Here is a 21541-nt window from a genome sequence, read left to right as displayed (position 1 = left end):
AGCAATTTTCTTATTTCTAGTCTTTCACTGCCGATTCAGTATGAAGAAAAGGGAGAAGGTTTCCTTTTGCAATCTCTTACACAGATTTTTCATTAACTGTTATACAGGAATTTATGAATGGAGATGAATTCATATATATTTGCACCATGACTGCAAAAGTTAGCAGGAAACATTGGCCTTGATTCTTCAGAGCACTTCAGCATGTGCTCACATTTAGGTGTGTGCCTATGGGCTTTGCTGAATCACTACCATTGTTAGATTCTGATAATACAAAAGCTTGCTTTATCTCTAACATATTATTACAACTTCTTTATTGCAAGATTCTAGGGAGCTTTTCAATATAGCTATTCCTTTAATGAGAGAGAGAGAGAGAGAGAGAGAGTGCGAAACAAAGGCTAGCAAGGACAATGAGGATAGGATAGGATTTTTGTAGCCAGATTTTATTTAATAAAACTTTTGAACGAAGTAAGCATCTGGTGTAGATTGGTGTAGTTCTTTTGACTTCAATGGAGCTACACTGATTTCCACCAGCTGAAGATCTGGCTCTAAACTTTTTCCCCTCAGTATTGCTGTTTCTCCCAGCCTGAAGTGGCAAATGAAAGCAATTGTAAGCATATAGTTTCATTGTTGATTCTCTAAAAATGCCCTCCACTGTGCAGGTCTGCCCAAGGAGAAGATCATAGCGTTTCCTTATAACCCACCTCTCCATGGAATACAGTTGCCAGGAAGGGCAGACGTGCTTTGTGGCTGCACCATGGAGACATGGATTTTCTTCCCTTACTGGTGGGCTTGAATCCCAGAGGTTGTCTATGGTTTACCTTACCTTTTCACAACTGGGGGGGGGGGGGGAGGAGGGAAGAGATTATATTTTGCTGCCTGGTCAGAAGGCATTCTGCTCTTGCCCATTTCTCTCACTCATTTCTGCCTGTTTGATATGTTTTTTTTTCTTTTCATTTCCTCTAATGTGAGGCAACCTGGTTTTGATTTGTATGGAAAAACAGTGCTTCAATAGTGCTGGGCTTCCCAATGGTTTGGGGTCAGGAAAGAATTTTTCCTCATTGCAGGCTGACAACCACAGTGTGTTGGGGGTTATTTTCAGCTTGTTCTAGGCTCTGTAGGGCCATTGGCCAGTGAAGTAGAATGGTTTGGGGATGTTCATATATTTGATGATACACCGGTCAAGTGTTCAAGTGTTGTCTCATTTTGGACCAGCTTTAATTTGGCATGAGCCGACTAGAGTGTGGGTGTATTATCATGGCCTTTATTTATTCCAACCTAAAGAACAGGTCTGAGAGGCAGTGAGGCCACATTATATTAGCAGTGGTTGGATCATATGAGGGATGTATTCTTTGGGGACAGCATTTGCTTTAACATTAATCATACATTCATCTTGTAAGGACCCAGTTCCTTGTATGCAGAGGGGAAACATGGACTGAATCCCACAGATGTGGTAGATAACAGGATCTCAGCCAAATGAGACATACGACCACAGCATGAAAGAAAGGTACTGGATTGCACTAGATTCTACTGCCAGGTAGGGAGAAATGGAATGTTTTGGTTATATACACATGTAGATGTTTAGGTAATACATTAACAAAAGTTGTGGCCATTTATTTAAACAATGTACATATTAGTTGTGTGAAGTCTTTATGGCTGTTGACGATCCTTGTATCCTTTGCTGAAATGCTATTTTTGTAGTTTTCTGCACCACTTCTCCCCAGTGAATTATGTCAAATATCCCAAAAGCTCCTATAGAAAAAAATACACTTTGGTGGCTGACATCCTGCCAAGTAAAGATTCTGATCTTAAACTCCCAGATACCCAGAACTAAATAAGGAGATTATTTGTCTGAATGCATGGAAAAGACATGAAATGAGTATGCAATTAAATTCTGTCCCCATCTTTTATGAATATTATGGGTCTTTTTCATTTCTGCTAGTTACAGTAGTGACAGCTACAGAAAGAACATTTTGTTTCTCAAGAAAAGAAATGTGTAGAAGACTGCTGTATAGGAAAGTGGGTTTTGTTTTCTAATTTCTTCGGGGAATAAGAGACGATTTGTGCTTATTTTAGCTGTCACTGAGTATAAAAGGTTTTATTTTTGTGGACCCATCCAGGATTATAATTCTGACAATTTGTCTGTTTTGATTACATAAACTACATAATAAAGACGAGGAATTGGGAGTTTGCCTGTATTACAGCATTCTTTAATATAAAAGCCATACAAGTTTTACAAATTGAAAAGATTGACTTGGAGAATTAAGTGGCCTTGGAAGGTTCTTTTAACATGACAATTGGAATGAGTATAAAAAGAACTTTGTAGACAATGGAAGTAGAAATGTGCAGCCTTTCTTTGCCACGCCTATTATCCTCTCATACCAACTGGAGAACCCAAATACATGGATTGCTTTCAAACTACTCTTAGAAGAAGAAGGGATTTCCAAGAATGATGTCCCAGTTCTGGCCAGTGATTTATTCTCATTCCCAGAAGTATGAGTTAGCTAATATTCCAAGTTCCATGAATACCTCCATTTCTTCAGATAGGCAGGCTGCATATCTCTACTTGACTTTAAAAAAATAGTTAAAAACTGAAAACAGTGAAGAGAGTCGACTAGTGTACAATACAGAATCAGTGAAGAATGTTGAAGTTTTTAGTTTTTATAAGTGGATTAATATAGAAGGCTAAATCATAATTACCTCACTCTCACAAGTAGGCCCAGTGAAGACAATGAGACTGCTCATGTGATTAAGGTGTGCTGGATTCGCCCCCAAATAATGGTAGTCATCATGATCCAAAAGTAGTGAAGAACAGGAATATATGACAAATGTCTTGTACTGCAAATTATTTATTTTTTTAGGCAACAAAACTCTTATTTGCTAACCTTGACTAGAATTGCTCAGGTAGATTTGTAAACACTTAGAAAAGGAAATATGTATACAATATGAGTTTGTTTTATTATTTTTTTTTGTTTAACCAAAATAACATTAGCAACAATTTATATTGCCTTTGCTAAATAGATACATTCAGAGTTAGGCTTTAAACATGTTATAGCAAATATTTTTAAACCACCAGGGCTTGATTTAAGTTTAAAGGGGCTAGCTGTGCCCAAGAATAAAAAATAGTCTCATCTCCTTTTTACTCTACCAATTTCCATGAGTGGCTAGAAAAACAAAAAACCAAAAAAACCCAACAACCCTCAATCATTATCATTTGTTTTTAATATCAAAAGTTTTGACAAATATTTACCCCGAATCTCATATACAATGGAATGTGAAAACCTGTAGTGTTCAGCTAACTGAAAGATACCACAGAAAGCATTATGACAAAATGATGGCTGAAATAAGTCTAAATAGAGTATAGCTGGCAATTCTTTTGATGGTATGTTTTGTCTTATACACTTTTAAAGAATCACTTATTTTACATCAATGGGTGATATCCACTCAGTGAAGTTTCCAGTATTTGGCTTTAATTGTTAACAATTTTTAGACAGGCTTATGACAACAGGTATTTGTAGCTGAAATACAACCGTGCCCCATCTCTATGGTTCTATTTGTAATTTCCAAGCTGTATTGCCGAACGTTCATAGACACATCGGAAAGTAGATGGCTGGATTTCCCAGTATTGTACAGGGTTGCTGAAAAGACTCACACCTGAATAGGAAGCCTTTTTGGTGTTGTATCCAGGAGGGCAAAAGTCACTGGGGCCAACAGAAGCAATTTTATTGTTATGAAGGTAGACTACCTGAAATATATACAATTGTATAAGTGAGAAATCAGACTAATCTGCCAAAGTACGGAACTAATCTGGATATCTCAGAACATCAGTAAACATTGTACAGTACATCACAGCATAGTAATCTATCTGCTCCTCTAAATACATTCTCATTTGATACTTTATGCTCATTGTCTAAAAATGTAACTGAACTTTGCCATAGCTAATAACCAAGGATCCTAGTTTTCTGTGATTAAAAAAAAATCTCTGATTAAAAAAAACATAAAAAAGACACCTTTTTCCACACTCAAAATGAAATACTGAACTTTAGTTTCCCTAGATACAATATATATTGAACACAATGTTTTATTGATAGAGTGGAACCCCGTTTATCTGAACTAATTGGGACTGGGGCCAGATCAGGTAATCAAAAATGTGGATAATCTGGAGAGCTTCAGCCCTGACACATGGGGCTGACAGCCCGATCCCTGCCACCCAGGGTTGACAGCCCCTCTTCAGTTAATAAAGAGAGCTGCATAATGGAGGGTCGGATAAATGGGGTTCTACTATATATGTTTTTATTTTTTCACAAAATGTAAAAACTAAAGATTCTCTGTAAAAATGCAAATTCTGCACTTTTTCCACATTTTTCCATGGCAAATGGATTTGTAGGATCCCTGCTAATAACTTTTGAAGACTGGTCAAATAAAGTTGTGTCCCTTCTAATCTAAGAGCCCAATTAGAAAGGTACTTAAACGCATGCCATACTTCAAGCAAGTATTTGGGACTGCTCATGTGCTTAAAGTTAGGCTTGTGCTTAACTATCTAGCTGAATAAGAGACTACAACCCAAAAACTAAAGCAAAACTATAGCACTGTGATATAATCATTATTGATTGTAAACATTTTTCAATCATAATAATTCCTTTGGCCAAAATATTTGTTACAAAAATGGATAGGCGCAGACGGAGAGAGAGTGTGTGTTTGTTGTTTTTTCAAAGTGAACCGAGACTGTTTTCTATTTGGTCTTTTGCTTCAGTATAGGGAATATTATCAATATTGTGATAATTTTAACTCCTTGTCAAGAGCAACTATACAGATTTTAAGGTTGACTACAGCATGGGCACTATTTTTCCACCAATGACTGCAATGTCTAATTCCATTATTTATGACAGATTAGGGTTACCAGATAACTGTGAAAACACGGGACAGGGGATGGGGGGTAATAGGTGCCTATATAAGAAAAAGGCCTCAAAAACGGGACTGTTCCTTTAAAAAAGGGACATCTGGTCAGCCTATGACAGAGGTTATATGCTTTAGTCAAGCTTGATGATATTTTTCTTTTGTACAAGATACACAGAGCTGGGGTTCAAAATTATAACTCACTTGGCTATGGAGGTATAAAATACCTGAGGGTGTTAGTTTGGTATCTGTATTTTTATTAGCATTATTTTAAGAATTGAGTTATTTATTTATAAAGCAACTATTATATAGGTCATCCCAAATAAGTGTGCAAAGAGCAGCAAAATGTACATGATAAATTTATCAAATTTATTATCTCCATTGCGCACACATTTATGGGCCTATGGACCTCTGCACTAAGGGGACTATGTACCTCCATGTCCATATACTCAAAATTAGAATTGAAAGGTCAATCCTCTAATATGCTCTACTTTCTTTTACATACCAACATATATTCAATGGTGTCGTCCAATGGTTCTGAAACTGTGGGGGTCGCCAGGGCTGTCTTAGATTTGCTGGGGTCCAGAGCTTCGGCCCTGGGTGGTGGGTCTCAGGTTACAGGTCCCCTGCCTCGGGCTGAAGCTCTTGGAATTTTGGCCTGTGGACCTGGGGCACTGAGGCTTGGGCTTTGGCCCCTGCACCCAGGGCAGTTGGGGCTCAGTCAGGTTCAGACTTCAGTCCCCCCTCCTGGGGTTGTGTGGCAATTTTTGTTATCAGAAGGGGGTCGCAGCGCAATGAAGTTTGATAACCCCTGGTCTAGTCAATTACTAACATACAGTGGATATGAGGCTTGCCTCAAGTCACAGTTTGGGGGCACAAATGAAAAAGATAGGATGGCCAGTACTCTGTACTGTTCAAAGATCAATAGTAGTGGACCTGTTTTTCAGTCCCTTTCAATTATTGTCAAGTATCAGAGGGGTAGCCGTGTTAGTCTGGATCTGTAAAAGCAGCAAAGAGTCCTGTGGCACCTTATAGACTAACAGATGTTTTGGAGCATGAGCTTTCCTGGGTGAATACCCACTTCGTCCGATGCATCCAACGAAGTGGGTATTCACCCAGGAAAGCTCATGCTCCAAAACGTCTGTTAGTCTATAAGGTGCCACGGGACTCTTTGCTGCTTTTTCAATTATTGCACATCTGAGTCCATAAGATATACTTTACCTGGATGTATTTGTGTTCAGCCAGCCCACCAGGCACTTTGACAAGTTCATTGTTATCCAAGTGAAGTTCTTTCAGATGAGGTATATTGGCAAGAGAGCCATTATCAACAGCACTGATACTGTTGAAACTGAGACCCAATCTGCAAGAGGAAATGACACAAGGTAAACATTAGCAAAACAATACATTCTCACAGGTGGTTGCCATTTCAGTTCTTGACAAAGTACGTGATTTTTCACATTTATCACACCATGGGCCCTGTGGATTGCTAATGGGATACAGAATCACAAAGCCACAATACATTTGGATGAGCAGGAAATTCCATGACTTGAGCTACCAGAATTATTGTTGCATAATTCAATTTGTTTCCACTTCACCTTGTATTTCTGAATTACTTGCTTACTATTGCTACAGCATGTATTTTTGTATACACTCACATCTTTGTAGGCACCAGGCTATCAAAACTGACTTCCTAAAGTTCACCTTAAGATCTTCTTGTATGACAGGTGGAATATTGAGGCTCCAGACTATAAATTTCTCTTTCTATTTATGTGACCCTATTACAGTGTATCTGAGCATCTCACAAACATGCATCAGTTTATCCTGACAGCATCCCTGGGAGATATGGATGTATTTATATCCATTTTACGAATGGGGAACTAAGGCATAGAAAGATTTAATGACCTGCCCAGCAAAACACAGGAATTGTGTGAGAGCTAGGATATGAACCCAGAGCTCCTGAGTTGCAGCCAAGGGTTCTAATCACATAACCATCCTTCCTTTTAATAGTATGCACATTCTGGATTTATTAGCACAATTTGTGTCCAGCCTGGAAAATCTGGTCCTATGTGTATTTGCATATTGTTGCCCTTCAGGTCTGAAATCGCTAAAATTCATGAGTTTCTTTCTTTAAAGGATCTGGTAATCCAAGTTAAAATAGTCTGTTCTTCACAGGAATGCGATCCTGTAAAATAATCTGTTGTAATATACCTAGTAGGGAGGAGTCGGCTTTATCCTTTAACCTAAAGCATTGCTTTTTAATTTTCAGGAAAATATATTTGTTGTGGGACTTCTTAACTATACAACTCCAAGAAACAGCCCAAGAATTGTATAGATGTAAATCAGAACCTCTAGCAACAGTACAACTTACTATAGATGAAGACTATTAGAGAAAGGCGGTTTCACGACAATCTGCTATGATAATGCTGTATAGTTTATACCAGGTACAGAAGCCAGATTCTGGAACTAATATGTAACCACACAACACAACTGAACACATCTGATTAGACTTCACAGCCATAAAGAAGTTCCCAGAACTGATGCCAGTCAAGAGTAGAACCCCTTGTGCAGAGTGTCTTTAATAAAATAAACATGCAAAGAAAGAGTAATTGTAACAACTAGTACAACTCACTATATTTAAACTACAAACAAAACTATTATAACTCTACAAAACTATTAAAGGTCTGACAAAGGCCTATTGAAGCCTCCCACTGATATCAGTGGGCTTTGGATTAAGCCCTAAATAACTGATAAGATGGTAACATTACTCCTAAAAGAATCAACCTTAATGTAGTTCAAAAGATCCCTTACCTTTACTAGAAACTTGGTATGTGTCAAATCCTAAGGACTTCACTTAAGTTCTTACTTAAACAAAGTTCCCAATGCTTACAGTGCATAAAAACTAAGTAAAGACTTCAGGATTTCATTTCATATAATTAGTTTGGCCTGAAGAGCAAATAACGTATTGGAATTGTTTAGAAAACTTTGGCAATGTGTATCACACAGGATGTTTGGGGATGTGTCAAAAATATGGTCATTTTGGCAAAACATTGTACAAAATCTTAATGAACACATATCTAAAACATAATTTGGATCCAAATACAAGTTTCTAAGCAGACGTGTCTAAGATAAAGAGCATTCCATGGGAACAGCAGAATTGGCTTTTATTTTTGTATACTGACAGAGATGAAAAAGTGGCATACAATAGTTTTAGAGTGTTAGAACAGAGTATGGTTTTCATCTTTTTTCTTTTTTTCCGTAGGGATAGAAGGGGAGGAAGTTGGGTAATGGTTCTTGATATAATAGCTTTTCATATTTGTAAATGTTTTACAGATGTTTTAGCTGTATTAGTTTCATCACTGAATAACTTGTGAAGACTAAAAGAAACAATATATAAAAATAGAAATGAACATTTGTATTGTAATTCAAAAGGATGTGTTCAGCTTCTTTAGTCTCTAACCCAGGGGTGGCCAACCTGAGCCTGAGAAGGAGCCAGAATTTACCAATGTACATTGCCAAAGAGCCACAATAATACATTAGCAGCCGTCCATCAGCTACACCCCTCCCCGTTCCCAGCGCCTCCCGCCCACCGGCAGCCTCGCTGATCAGTGCCTCCCCACACCGCCTGATCAGCTGTTTCATGGCGTGCAGGAGGCTCTGAGGGGAAGGGGGGGGGGAGAGCAAGGACACAGCAGGCTCAGGGGACGGGGGTGGAAAGGGGTGGAGTGGGGGCAGGTCCTGTTCAGCTGTGAGCTCCCCCCCCGGCACATTGGGAAGTTGGCACCTGTAGCTCCAGCCCTGGAGTCGGCGCCTATACAAGGAGCCGCATATTAACTTCTGAAGAGCTGCATGTGGCTCTGGAGCCACAGGTTGGCCCTCCCTGCTCTAACCCCTCTGCTGGCTCTTTCCCATGTCGCTGTCATATGGCCTACACAAACACCACAAATCTGAAAATTAGCATTTAGGCCTAGATACAACTTCCACTGTATGCAATGGGAGACTTCTCATTGACTTTTAATGGGAGATGCATTAGGTACATGACTGTACTAAAGGCTATGTACTCTCCTGTGGAACTCCATACTATATACAATCTACAGAATCATTTGTCAAGTTAGAGGGGAGGTTTTGCTGTAGCTTTGTGTGAACTGTGTTTTAGGAGACTTAAAAGTAAACTTTAAAAAAATATTGCTGTTCTGCTAGTAGTCAAAGATTCACCACAACGTAAACAGTAGAACTAGGAAGAGTCATCACACTGAACAGTTGCCATACCAAAATGTCCTAACACAGACATACACTAAACTGGCCTGTGTCTGAAATATTAATTGCTGCTTAAGGAAGCTATTAAACTGTTTAACCATGACATGTTCCAGCAGATGTGAAGTCAAATTCTAGCCTAACTGGGTGGCTACAATAAAGTACCTACAGTTTTATTTAGGCACTTAAATGAAAGTAGCTCAATTTTTTTTCCATTTTTTTTTTTGGCTCTTGTATTTTATTCAACACACCCATGGGGATGCTCTCCCAATGGCCCTAGCTTTCCCTCCTCTTTCTTCAGCCTTCCTCTCTCTGCCCAATCCCCACTAATCTAATCCATGATTAATCTAAATTTAAAACCAGATTGATTGAGCTTCATGGTTTGATAATCCTGCAGCGTGCTGTAGTGTAGTATGAATTTGGCACCACCCTCTTCCCAAGCCAGTAGATTTAATCTAGAGCCCCAGTAAAAAACTGATTGTCTTTCTGAAGACCTCTGCCCTCTACAAGAGCTCTGGCTGTCTGATTAAAGAAGTGGTGGTGGCCTCTTCTCCACTTCTTTCATTGGCCAAAGCCATAATCATACCCATCGGAAGCAAACGGGTGAAAAGGAGGTAAAATGGTAGTTCTTCAGAATGAGGAATTTGGAACGTGTAGTTCCTCTTCTGGACTATATTTGGTTTAAAATATTTGGATACTCCAATGGTGGTGCGGAAGAAAGCAAAATGCCAGGACCCACACTTCAAAGTAAAATAGTAGGATTTTTGTTTTGGAAGGTTTTTTTCCATTAATTTCTACGAAGGTTGTTACACAAACCACTAACTTTAGACTAAATGGTTGCAGTTAAAAGTATTGCTTCCTGGTCCCTAATTCATAAGTAGTTGTATTTTTCTCATATGCTTACAAAAAATTCAGGAGCCTTCCAATAAGTGTATGGCTCTCTGGGTGAAGGTGTATCTGCGATAACACATGGTGACGAAATGAGACATACAGCAGAGGACTGAACATTTTCATTACTGAAATGTTCTGTTTGGATTTTAAAAGCCCCCAAAAGCTTTTCCAAGAGACTGATTCCAAGAAAGAATAAAGGGACTATCCACATTTAAAATATCCAAGAACCTTCATTTCAACCAGTTATATTTACTTCAGTGCATTTAATTCCAAGCCAAATTAATGTAAATAGAGGGACAAATTCAGCTCCTCTTAGCTTCTAGTATGTTTTCCAACTGTCTCTCCTCTCTGCCTTCATTCGGTCAATCAGATGAATGATAGACATATAAGTTATCTCAATGACAAAAAAGGCCTTGATAAATTAAATATTTGTCTTCATAAAGCAATATAAAGTATCATAATCTTATAACTTCTAAAGCCCCTGTTTGATAAGTAACACATTACTGGGTCTATATTACTCTCTGATGGGATGGTTACTGAGCGGTAACCCATGAATAATTCTACTGGTTTATTAGCATCCTCGACTGAAGTACTAGATATCACCCTACATTTTCCTGCATCTAGAGGAACCCCAAAATACCATTATTCAGAAGAAGAAAATACACCTTCCTGCACAGAGTATGATTCTTTTGCATTGTGCTGTTGACCCAGAGCAGTGCAAGATTTACCTCACAAACCCCCTAGTCTGCATCGGTATGAGAGTCACAGGGCCTGACTCTCATGGCTTTGTATAGTCATTTACACCAGTGTAAAGTGAGTGAAGAGTTGGTGTAAAGTGTTACCAAACCATAAGTGCAGTATTTTACACCTACTTTGCATGCAGTCTATACTGATGTATATGAGTACACAATGCAGTGAGAATCATATACACAACGCTTATTCAAAATATTGCACATGATATTTTCAATCAGTTCACTGAGTCATTGTCCTGACATGTATTTTGCCACATCTACCTACTGTCAGGTTCTTCTTACACCTCCCTCTGAAGCATCTGCTGCTGGCCGCTGTCAGAGACAGGATATTGGCCTACATAGACAATGGGTTTGATCCAGAACGGTAATTCCTATGTTCCTATCTATTTCTCTCATCCTACATTGATGTACAGGTGTAAGTGCTTTGCTGAATCATAGCAATAGTCCGTACTGGACAGCTTTGCACAGCATATCATAAACATTGGCGTTCCTAAATTACTAAAGGTTCCTTTTTTTTAATCCTCAAAATTTGAGAGCATTTTCCAAAACAGGTTTTTGCTAGATCTGTTCAACATTCATTCCAGGGTAACAATATTTTTGCCTGGTAAATTCCTTAGATTTCAAAAAAGTTGTTTGAGTTGCTCAGTGGCAAAGCCCCTGTGTTCTCACTAAGCCTTGTCTACATGGTGGGTAATATACATCATGGCCGTGTGATTTCTAAAGTTCACTAACATGTTCCATATTAATTCGCCCATGTAGACCTTGCTGGTGCATACTAATGGTTCCCGATTGTACTCTGACTTGGTACTCTTTCAAACAGCACTAAGTTAAAGTGTACTAGGGAACTTTGAGTGCACACCAGCAGGGTCCATATGAGCCAATTAACACACAACACATTATTGTGCTCAGGGCCGGTGCAAGGATGTTTCACGCCCTAGGCGAAACTTCCACCTTGTGCTCTCCCCTGTCCCCAAGCCCCCACCCTGAGGCCCCCACCCCGCGGCAGCTCTCCCCCTCCACCCTAAGGCACCCCCCCGCCCCAGCTCGCCCCTACTCCTTCTCCACCCCGAGCACGCCGTGGCTGCTTCACTTCTCCCACCTCCCAGGCTTGCAGCGCCAATCAATTTAGGTGCCGCAAGCCTGGGAGGCGGGAGAAGTGAAGCAGCCATGGCGTGCTCGGGGAGAACGTGGGGCAGGGGTGAGCTGGGGCGGGGAGTTCCCCTGCATGCCGCCCCCCCTTACTTGCTTTAGGCGGCCCTCCCCACGCTCCCCTGCCCCAGCTCCCTCCATCTAAATGCTGGCGGCGACTGAGGAGGCCGAAGATCCAGCCGTAACAGTCGCTGCCGAAGAAAATGCCACCCCCTAAATCCTAGTATCGTAGGCAACCTCCTAGGTCGCCTAAATGGTTGCACCGGCCCTGATTGTGCTTTAGAAATCTCACTCCCTTAATGGGCATTGCCACACCATGTAGACAAGCTCTAACTTTTCCTGCTAAATGGTTTGGCACATCTCAAGCTAAAAGATTATCACCCTTCTTAACTACAGAGTGATTTCTTCCTATTGTGTGTATTGCAGCTATTGTTTTTACATAATACTTGTAAGTTATGTGAAAACATTATTACTTAGCCAAGTTGGCGAGTCCAGATAGACTTTCAGAATCAATTTTGGTGATCTTGTTGCCGTCAAGATGAAGCTCCGTAAGGGATAGAGGAAGGCCTGAAATAGAAGGTGTCCCCAAAAAGTTTTCAGTATAACACGAACATAAAATATGGGCTTAATTCTCAATTCTGTTATGTGTCTTTTATATTGCTAGAGTGGTGTGAAAGGGCCTTAGCATAACTGAGATCAGGCCCATTGATTTTGGAGCATGGACACATCAGAGAAGAATCAGGAATCTTGCAACTTGCACTTTGAAAAGTATTTGTTTTAGACATTAAAGAAGAACTTTCACAATGAGGAGAACTTGAAAACAGAGGATTTTAAAATACATTTCACTCAAAGTGAACTGCTAACTCTGTGCTTGGGGCCAGCATTCACCAAAATCCCACATAACTCTTCAAAACAGCTTAAAGGGGACTCTGCACAGAGGCGAATTTCAGCCTGCACACATTTACTCATGCAAGTGTTAAATTTGGACCCAGATGTCTTTGATAGTTAACAACAGTGGCAAAATAATTAATTTAAAAATGAAAAATACTGTTTTTCTTTTTACTTTTGTATAGAGCATATTTAAATATGAATCTTAGTCTGAAAATCCCATTTATTACAGAAAAACACCCAGGACACAATATTTTGACTATTTTAGGCAGTATGTACACAAGAACAGCCATAACAGAAAGTGTGGGGGAGAATAATACTAAATAAAAAACTTCTGGTATTAACTTTCTGAAAATGTGTGCATTTTTGCAACAGTTTACTAGACAAAACATTAATATAGCTACCATCATTTCCTGCAGTTTGGAGCCATTTCGTATATTTTTAATCCTTTTTGCATAGGTTACATTAGAGATCTTTTATTATAATATACAATGAATTATTCAAAAAAATTGCAAACGTTTCCATTTTGCACATGAATGATTCTTTGACCCTGAAGATCACACTCACGGGGCCTGATTCTCATCTCATTTATATTGGTTTTACACCAATCTAATGCCACTGAGTTCAACAGGGTTACTCCTGATTTACACCAGTGTAATTTCAATCAGAATCAGGCCCACAAACATTTTTCCCACTTTCTCTCTGAGCTGGAAGAAAGCCAAAATAAACTGGTTTACCTTTGTAACTGAATCTCATGCAGAGCTCCATTAATGGAATATCAAATTGTACAACCCTTGTACTAGCCCAGTCAATATTTGGAAGTGCCCGGATTTAACTCAAAAAGCTCTGATTGTCTTCCGGTGGAATTTGACCATGGCCTTGAAGTCTTACTGATCAGTGTATTTCACATGCCTGAACCTTCTAAAAGCTCATAGCTGTTCTTACCTCTAGGGATACTAGTAATGTTGGTATCTGAAATACGGATATAGGAGAGCTTCTTCATCCCTTGAAAGGCTCCATTTTCAACTCCTGAGCTCTTGAGTGGGTTGGTGCCCAGTTCTGCAAACAAAGCATGTTTGTGAACTGTCCGGTAGTTTACATTTATAAGTATTAAACAAAAGAGCAGTTTTTCCTTCAGTGAATCATCGATAATTTGGCCAATTGCTGTAGACTATCAAGACACTTCTTGGCTTACCCATGTAAAAATTATTTTAAGTACAGTGAGTTAAGAGTAATATCTAGAAAATATATACTGCATCAAGTTACTTTAGCAAAAATCTCTTATGATGCATACCTACGACAATCATACTATTCAGTCCATTAAAGACAGCTTTCCTCAGCTTAGTGATCTCATTCTCATGGGCACGGAGCTCCTGAAGGCTTTTAGGCATGTTTTCTGGAAGTTCCTTCAGGTTATTCTTGGAAAGGTAAAGTCTCTCCAGTTTCTTCAGTGGATTAAAGGCTAAAGGGCTGATCTTGCTTATCTTGTTGTTCACAAGGATCAATGCCTGTAAAATAATAAAGCAGGAGATTTTGTTACATCCACTGTGGGTATAAATTTAGGGTGAAGTTGCATTAAGACTGAAGAATTAAAAAAAAACCCACTGATTCACTGTGTTAGCTGTGCTGAAATGCAATGTAGAATTTCAAAAAATCAGAATAACACATATTAGCAAAAGATAAATAACTACAAAAATACCTATACAACTACTTATGGTCAAATCCTGGTGCATGTGCAGCTCCCATTGGTGTCCATAAGAATCATGTCTACCTCCAAGGACAAAATATAATCCTTTCATTTGACACCAGTGGAGAAGAGGCAACTCACATAAACATAACTGCATCACCACCTCAGTCTCTATAGTAATAATAACAATAGGCCAAATTGTGTCACTTAGGGCTCCCTGGGTGTGATGGGGATGGGAATAGGAGAGGGGAGTAATTTGCAATACCTATTTTGGGTTGCAGTATTTTGTCCCTGACACCATGCAGCCAGCCAATTCTCCTCACATTCTACCCGGTCTCTCCAAGGAAGAAAATCTGTGATGACTGCATAAGGAAAGGGCACAATCTAGCCTACTAATACGTATGACTTTATAACTATCCTTTGGGTCTTCCAGTCTGTACTTGTTAGTTTTTTGTCTGATTCAAATCACAAATCACATAGGGTGGCCCTTGAAGTCAATGGGATTGCTCACATGAGTAAGGACAGCTCACTTTAGTAACAATTGCAAGATCAGCATTTTGGTTTGTAAATCCAATAGTTCAGGGATCATGTCTTAATTTGTAACCCTTACAGCACTGATTGCACTGTTATTGTTTAACAAACAATAATGTAATAAATAGACAAGAAGTTCCTATGCCAATCATTAATATGAGGACTGTAATAAATTTAAGATAAGAAGTGTTATATGTTACAGTGAATCCACATGAGGTTCCTTCCATCTTTCCACCCATTTATTTATGCACCTCACAGAGTGTTATGAAGCTAAGTGAATTCATGGTTGTACAATGCCTTGAGAGTACTGGATAGAAAGTGCGATGTACATGTAAAGTATCGTTATTTTTATATTTATTAGCAGAGCACAGTTCTAGGGCATTCTTGTTCACTTACTGCACCATATTATTTGTAGGAATGAAAAAAAAATCAGATGCCTTCACTCCACATGTTTTGATGGCCCACATATTTTGGTCCCATTCCAATATATTTCTCACCAATTCTTAATCCTCCCATAATTAAACTTCTGTCAGTTACCAGTATATCTAATGGGGAAAAGCTGAATGTTTGAGTCTTTCATCAATCGGTTAGGCAATAAATAAGTGCCCAAAAGGATATAAGTGTCTGTGGCAGTAACTTCTTTCGAGTAAAAATTGAGAGGAGAAAAGTGGAATGATAGTTTTGAACAGTGTGTATATGTATGTGCACTGTATATTTTTCCCTAATGTATTCCCCTTTCAATTCACCCTAAATAAATCGAGTAGTATATTTTACAGATGGCTCCACAACGTACACACATAGCTGTATATATCTGCTTTTAATTTTGTGTACTAGCCAGCAGCAACCAGATTGTTGGGAGGAGGTCACTCATAGTTCAACAGACTAGTTCACTGACAATAATCCTTTCCCAAAATAATTGTAATGGTCTTATCGAAGATATGGTCATAATTCTTACTTACTCTCTTGACACTGATAAGTCATAAGAACTGCAAGTAGAACAGGCCAATGTTCTGTCTAATGCAAAGAACTTCCTCTGAAAATAACCAATGTCACAATTTTTGGAGGACGCTGTAAATCCCATCCCCAGCATAATACAGCTAACCACACAATATTAGCACAAAGGGGAACAATACTTCTTGACATCAGCTAGTGGTGAATGTTATGCCCTGAATCATGATGATTTAATGCCCTTTATCATTTTTAATATAACCAGAAACAAAGAGTCTTGTGGCACCTTATAGACTAACAGACATATTGGAGCATAAGCTTTTGTGGGTGAATACCCACTTCGTCAGGTGCATGCCATCATGCCATGTAACCAGAGTAACTACCAGGGTTATTGCAAGTAATGTATATTTTTGTTGATTTTTACCAATGGTGATATTTGTATAAGTACCTAAATGACATAGGCACCTAAGTCCCATTGACATTCAGTGGAAATTAGGCTCCTAAGGCACACTAAGACTATATTTACACTACACACCCACTGGTACGTGTGGCTACATACTGCAGTGAAGAGCAGGATGAGAACATACTGTGGTGTGTAGTACATGCCAGTGAAAGACTCCAGCAGCGGGGAGGCAGCGGGGAATGGCTTCAGCAGCTCCCCACTGATGAATCTTTTCCCAGCTGACATCCTACTGCCAGAGCATTTCCCTGTGGCGGGGAAAGGCGCCAGCTGTGGGGAGCTGTTGGAATCCTTCCCAGTTGCCTCCCCTCTGGCAGAGCCTTTCCCTATTGGGGGAATTTTCCTGAGGAGGGGAAAGGCTCCAGCAGTGAGGAGGCAGCAGGAGACTACACTGCTAAAAATAGTGTAGACAAGGAGGCAGAGCTTGGGCAAGTAGAGAGCCACGTAGGGTATGTACTTGAGTATATACCCAACCCCGTCAGTCATGTCTTTACTGTACTTATTGAAGCTGTGCCTCACAGTCAACATTGCTGTTTAAACCCATGCAAGGGGGGCTATGTGGTGATGTACACCAGTGGCCTCCAAAGTGGGGTGCGCGCTCCCCAGGGGGTGCGCAAGAGGATCCTTCGGGGTGCACGGCATGAGGAGCGCCACCGGAGCAGCACTGCTTCGGCAGTTCAGGGGGCTTTTTTTTTTTTTGCTTCAGCAGTTCAGGCGGGAGTCTGAGTGGCTTTTTTATTATTATTTTGCTTGGGGTGGCAAAAATGGTAGAGCCGGCCCTGTGTGCATGCTCAAAAAATTTTTACTGAGAGGGGTACGCAATCAAAAAAGTTTGGAGACCACTGATGTACACAACCTGTCGCTGCAAGAAGGGTACAGTGGAGATGTACCCCTCGGTGCTTTTTGAAAAGTTTATCCGAAGTCCTACCTTACATTAGTGAGTAACATGCATTAACTAAAAAATTCAAATATTTCTTTTAATTTGTTTTAAGTTTGCTGCCCTTTACTTAAATTATATCCTTATCAGCTTCTTTAAAATTCACTGTTAGTGTGTTGGAGGTAGTTTTGGCCAGAATTAAACAGGCACAGGTTTTATTATAATGTTGAGTAACTCTCTTTATCCCAGATCTTATCTATCTAGTATCAGAGGGGTAGCCGTGTTAGTCTGGATCTGTAAAAGCAGTGAAGAGTCCTGTGGCACCTTATAGACTAACAGACGTTATGCTCCAAAATGTCTGTTAGTCTATAAGGTGCCACAGGACTCTTTGCTGCTTTTACTTATCTATCTAGTTGATATTAGCAGAATCTGCAGAATCTGCAGAGCCCCTAGGAGCAGCACTCTTAGTAATGGCTCTAGTCAAAATTGCTTCAGCCGAACTGTGTTCTGCTTACGAAAATTATGTGCTGAGTATGACAATGTTCTATTTGGGAAATTTCTGCAAACTTTCACAAAATCTTCTCAGTTTTCAAATCAGGCTAGTTATAAAAAGGCCCTTTTTACAAAGATTAACGTTGTGGGAAAGAAGATGGGTGTTGTGGAAGGTATATTCCATATGCCAATAGTTCTTAACCTTTTCTCTACCATGACTCTGTCCCTCATCTCATAGACTCATAGACTTTAAGGCCAGAAGGGACCATCAAGATCAGGTAGACTGGTCTCCTTCATATTGCAGGCCACAGAACCTCCCCCACCTACTCCTGTAATAGACCCATAACCCCTGGCTGAGTTACTGGATTCCTCAACTCATGATTTAAAGACTAGCTAGTACCCCCCATTTAACAATAAGGGAAGGGAAAAGTAGGTGGTCACCACCCTCTGACAGCCGGGTCAGCACCCCAATTGAAGACCCCTGCCTTTGGCATTTAACATACGTTATTTTTTACTATGTAGTGCAGCACAGAATCTGCAACAGAAGCTTTGGCATGCCTCAGAGCAACAACATCTGAGATTAAGATACCTGTACAGCACCTGGCAATGCCATAACCATGTGTTCTTCTCCATGTCACAATAACTCTATTATATATGGTACTTCAGAGAAAAAGAAGTAATTAGCCTTGGAGTGGTAATGTTGACTTTTCTCTGAATGTGCCTCATATGGTTTACTTGTAACAAAAGTTCAAAAAAAAAACCCGACAACCTAGTGAGAGTTTAGGGGTCAGTGAAAACATGAACTGAAGGAGAAAAGCTGAGGGAAAACATCTGCAGGCAGTGCTAATGTGGAGGGAGATGACGTCCAAACACACACCACATGGGCCAACTAGCCTGAAAAAGAATCAACCTCGTGATGGGGGATTATATCCACTTAGCTCAAAAACAATCACAAATGCACTCTGCTGTTTTGTGCAGAATCAAAAATGCTAGAAGGGAGATGAGTACACTTCAGGTTTCATGACAAGGTGCTGAAAATGTCTGACCCTGGTCTACTCTAGCCTAGCATGGAGCCACTTGAAAGGAAAAAGAAAGGTAACAGATTAGTGCAATGCTCGAACAAGGTTGAGGTATTGATGGTTATGTGAGATCTCTGTGAGAGTCACTTTCTATTACTGGTCTGAAAGAAAGATAAATATTAAATATACACACAGAAGTTAGAGAAAAAGTTGGCGCATACCATTACTTTCCCATAATACCCAGTTTGAGCAGTTGCTTGGCATGGACATTGGGATACCTAAGCACAGACCATCAATAGTGCAGAAAAGAGTCAGGAGGAGAGGAGAAAATAAAGAGGAACAACTAAACCTTGGTATCATAGCCACTTCCAAGATAGAATTATCTTTCCTCAAAGCCCATTTAACTGTGGCTGACAATTTATAACAGTTCTCTATATAAGTCCTAGAAAGTGTGCTTCCATCACCTTCTTCCTTGTGTAAGTCCCTTTTCCCTTTTAGTGGGCCGTGGTATGTGCAGGAGATAGTTTTGTCTTTCACTGCAGGCACAGATTACTAACTAGGAAAGGAGGTAACATTACTTCAGGAGTGGATAACAAACAGGCACCTTTTTGAGTGCATTATTTCCTTAGAGACAAATTCTTATCCTGCCTTCACTTTATGTATGAGGATTTTCAGGTGCAAATAGGATAATAAGGTCAACAATTACTGAGTCTGTGTTATTTGCAAATTTTACATGAAAACAAAATGGAGGCTGGATGGTGACAGTCCAGCTTTAATTATAATATGTAAAGCCTCTCATTGTTTCTTCTTTCTAATGCTCAGCTAGAAACAGATTGATTTCTTGTCCAATAGCGGACTTCAATAGGAAGCAATGCTATTATCAATGGTAATATGTATGTTGTGAGTTGCAATGTCCGATCCTGGATCAAAAAACCCACAATATTTTCAACATCTGTATGATGGTTCTCTAAATGTAGTTGCAGCTAAATGAATCATTTATAATGACCCTTTCCTCTGAAACAAGAAAAAGAAAGCAAACCTAAAATCAGTAAAAACAGAGTATGTGCTTTCAATTGAACTGACATGTAAACCTTTAGCAACTCCCATGACTTCACTAGAGTTTTGCTGGATTCTCACCTCAACCATTGAGAGAACAAGCAATCCCATAAAGTTTTTGTATTTTAAACTTCCATTTTCTTTGTTTTATGGGTGATAGTGTAAATTACATTTCTGCTTACTTTAGGGTCCCTGGACACTGCCACAGTGGGGTAACAACAACGAGGAGTCCAGTGGCACCTGAAAAAATAAGGTTTATTTGGGCATAAGCTTCATATGCATCTGAAGAAGTGGGGTTTTTACCCACAAAAGCTTATGCCCAAATAAATCTGTTAGTCTTTAAGGTGCCACCGGACTCCTCGTTGTTTTTGTGGATACAGACTAACATGGCTACCCTCTGATACTTGGTACCATGCAAAGTGGTGTAAAGTGGCTTAAGTGTAAATGAGAATCAGTCCCTCCAAATTTTATAGCAAAGTTAATTTGTTCTGACAAAGCACAGAAGTAGAACAAAGAGAATGACTCAGCTATCCTATCTATTAGCAATGTTATGGAAAGATGAATTTATTATTATTATTATTTTATTATTTATGTATTATTTATTGGCATTACCATTGTGCTAGGTGTGGTACAAAAACAGAACAAAAAGAGCATTATTCTCATTTTTAAATATATCTTAGGTCAGCGCATCGAGCAAAAATCACTATCTGAATGGGATAGATGCAGGACGAAATGTTGGCCCCATAGAAGTCAATAGGAGTTTTGCCACTGATGTCAACAGGGCTAGGATTTTTATTTTAAGAGTTTGCAGCTCCAGAGCAAGAAGGCAGTGGTTAAGATTTCAAAATATGGACTAGCAAACTGCACACATATGATGCGACAACAATGTAGAAACTACCACCTTAGAGACTTTCTTTGTTATTCACTAAAATTAGGAGTGGATTGTAAAAAGGTCTTCAAATTATAATCAGCCATAATAAATGATAATATAATATTATTCAGGGCTGTTTTTGCCAGCCCATGATGGTATCCTTATCTGATGTTAAATCTCTAACACATTCTTAGACGACTTAAAAGTAAAAGTAGTTTCTTTAAATTGATGAAAGTTCTTTAATTTCATAAGCAATTTATTAGATCATTGAATTATGGTAGTGCCTAGCTGCAATGTTGCCAACTCCAAGCATACAAAACTCATGATTCAGGCACCAAACAAATCATGAGATATGGCTTAAACATCATGAGGTTTTTAAAAAATTAATAATATTGGAGTTGTATTTATCTAACTTCTGTGTTTTAAGTCTTTAGGTCACACTCGGGTCACATTTTCAAACTTTTCTTCACAACCTTTTTTTGAATGAATGCTGAGATTCTCACCTAATCCCATCTCTCCAGGAGCTGAGGCTTTAAGAAAAACGACAAATATTCCTAGACTTGTGATAAAATTGCAAGAGTTGGCAACTCTGGAGCAGCCAACTGAGAACAGTGCCCCATTGTTTTAGGCACTGTACAATCAGAAAAGGAGACAGCCCTGCCGGAAACAACTTGCAATCTAAATAGAGGTGGTTGCCTCATGCAGTAGTCTGCATGGGACTGTGGCTTTGCTTAGGCCTTGGAACAATGTAGCTTGTGACTGTAGTGTATATGGGT

At 39.4% G+C, this 21541-nt stretch overlaps 1 protein-coding gene across 1 annotated transcript in view; it reads right to left on the bottom strand.

The window, feature by feature from the left end:
• Window positions 1-2185: 2185 nt before the first annotated feature.
• DCN (decorin) overlaps window positions 2186-21541 on the bottom strand; it is a 44478-nt gene continuing 25122 nt past the window's right edge. Inside the window, exons 4-8 of the mRNA XM_039508327.1 lie at window positions 14119-14332; window positions 13770-13883; window positions 12410-12503; window positions 6115-6253; window positions 2186-3742 (exon numbers count right to left, since the gene is read on the bottom strand). Coding sequence (XP_039364261.1) covers window positions 3548-3742; window positions 6115-6253; window positions 12410-12503; window positions 13770-13883; window positions 14119-14332 — 756 coding nt within the window. The 3' untranslated portion in view covers window positions 2186-3547. The remainder of the gene's footprint in view (window positions 3743-6114; window positions 6254-12409; window positions 12504-13769; window positions 13884-14118; window positions 14333-21541) is intronic.

Source organism: Mauremys reevesii, linkage group 1 (genome assembly GCF_016161935.1).
Source record: "Mauremys reevesii isolate NIE-2019 linkage group 1, ASM1616193v1, whole genome shotgun sequence".
Taxonomy (NCBI): Eukaryota; Metazoa; Chordata; order Testudines; family Geoemydidae; genus Mauremys; species Mauremys reevesii.
This window is presented reverse-complemented; position numbering and strand designations above follow the sequence as displayed.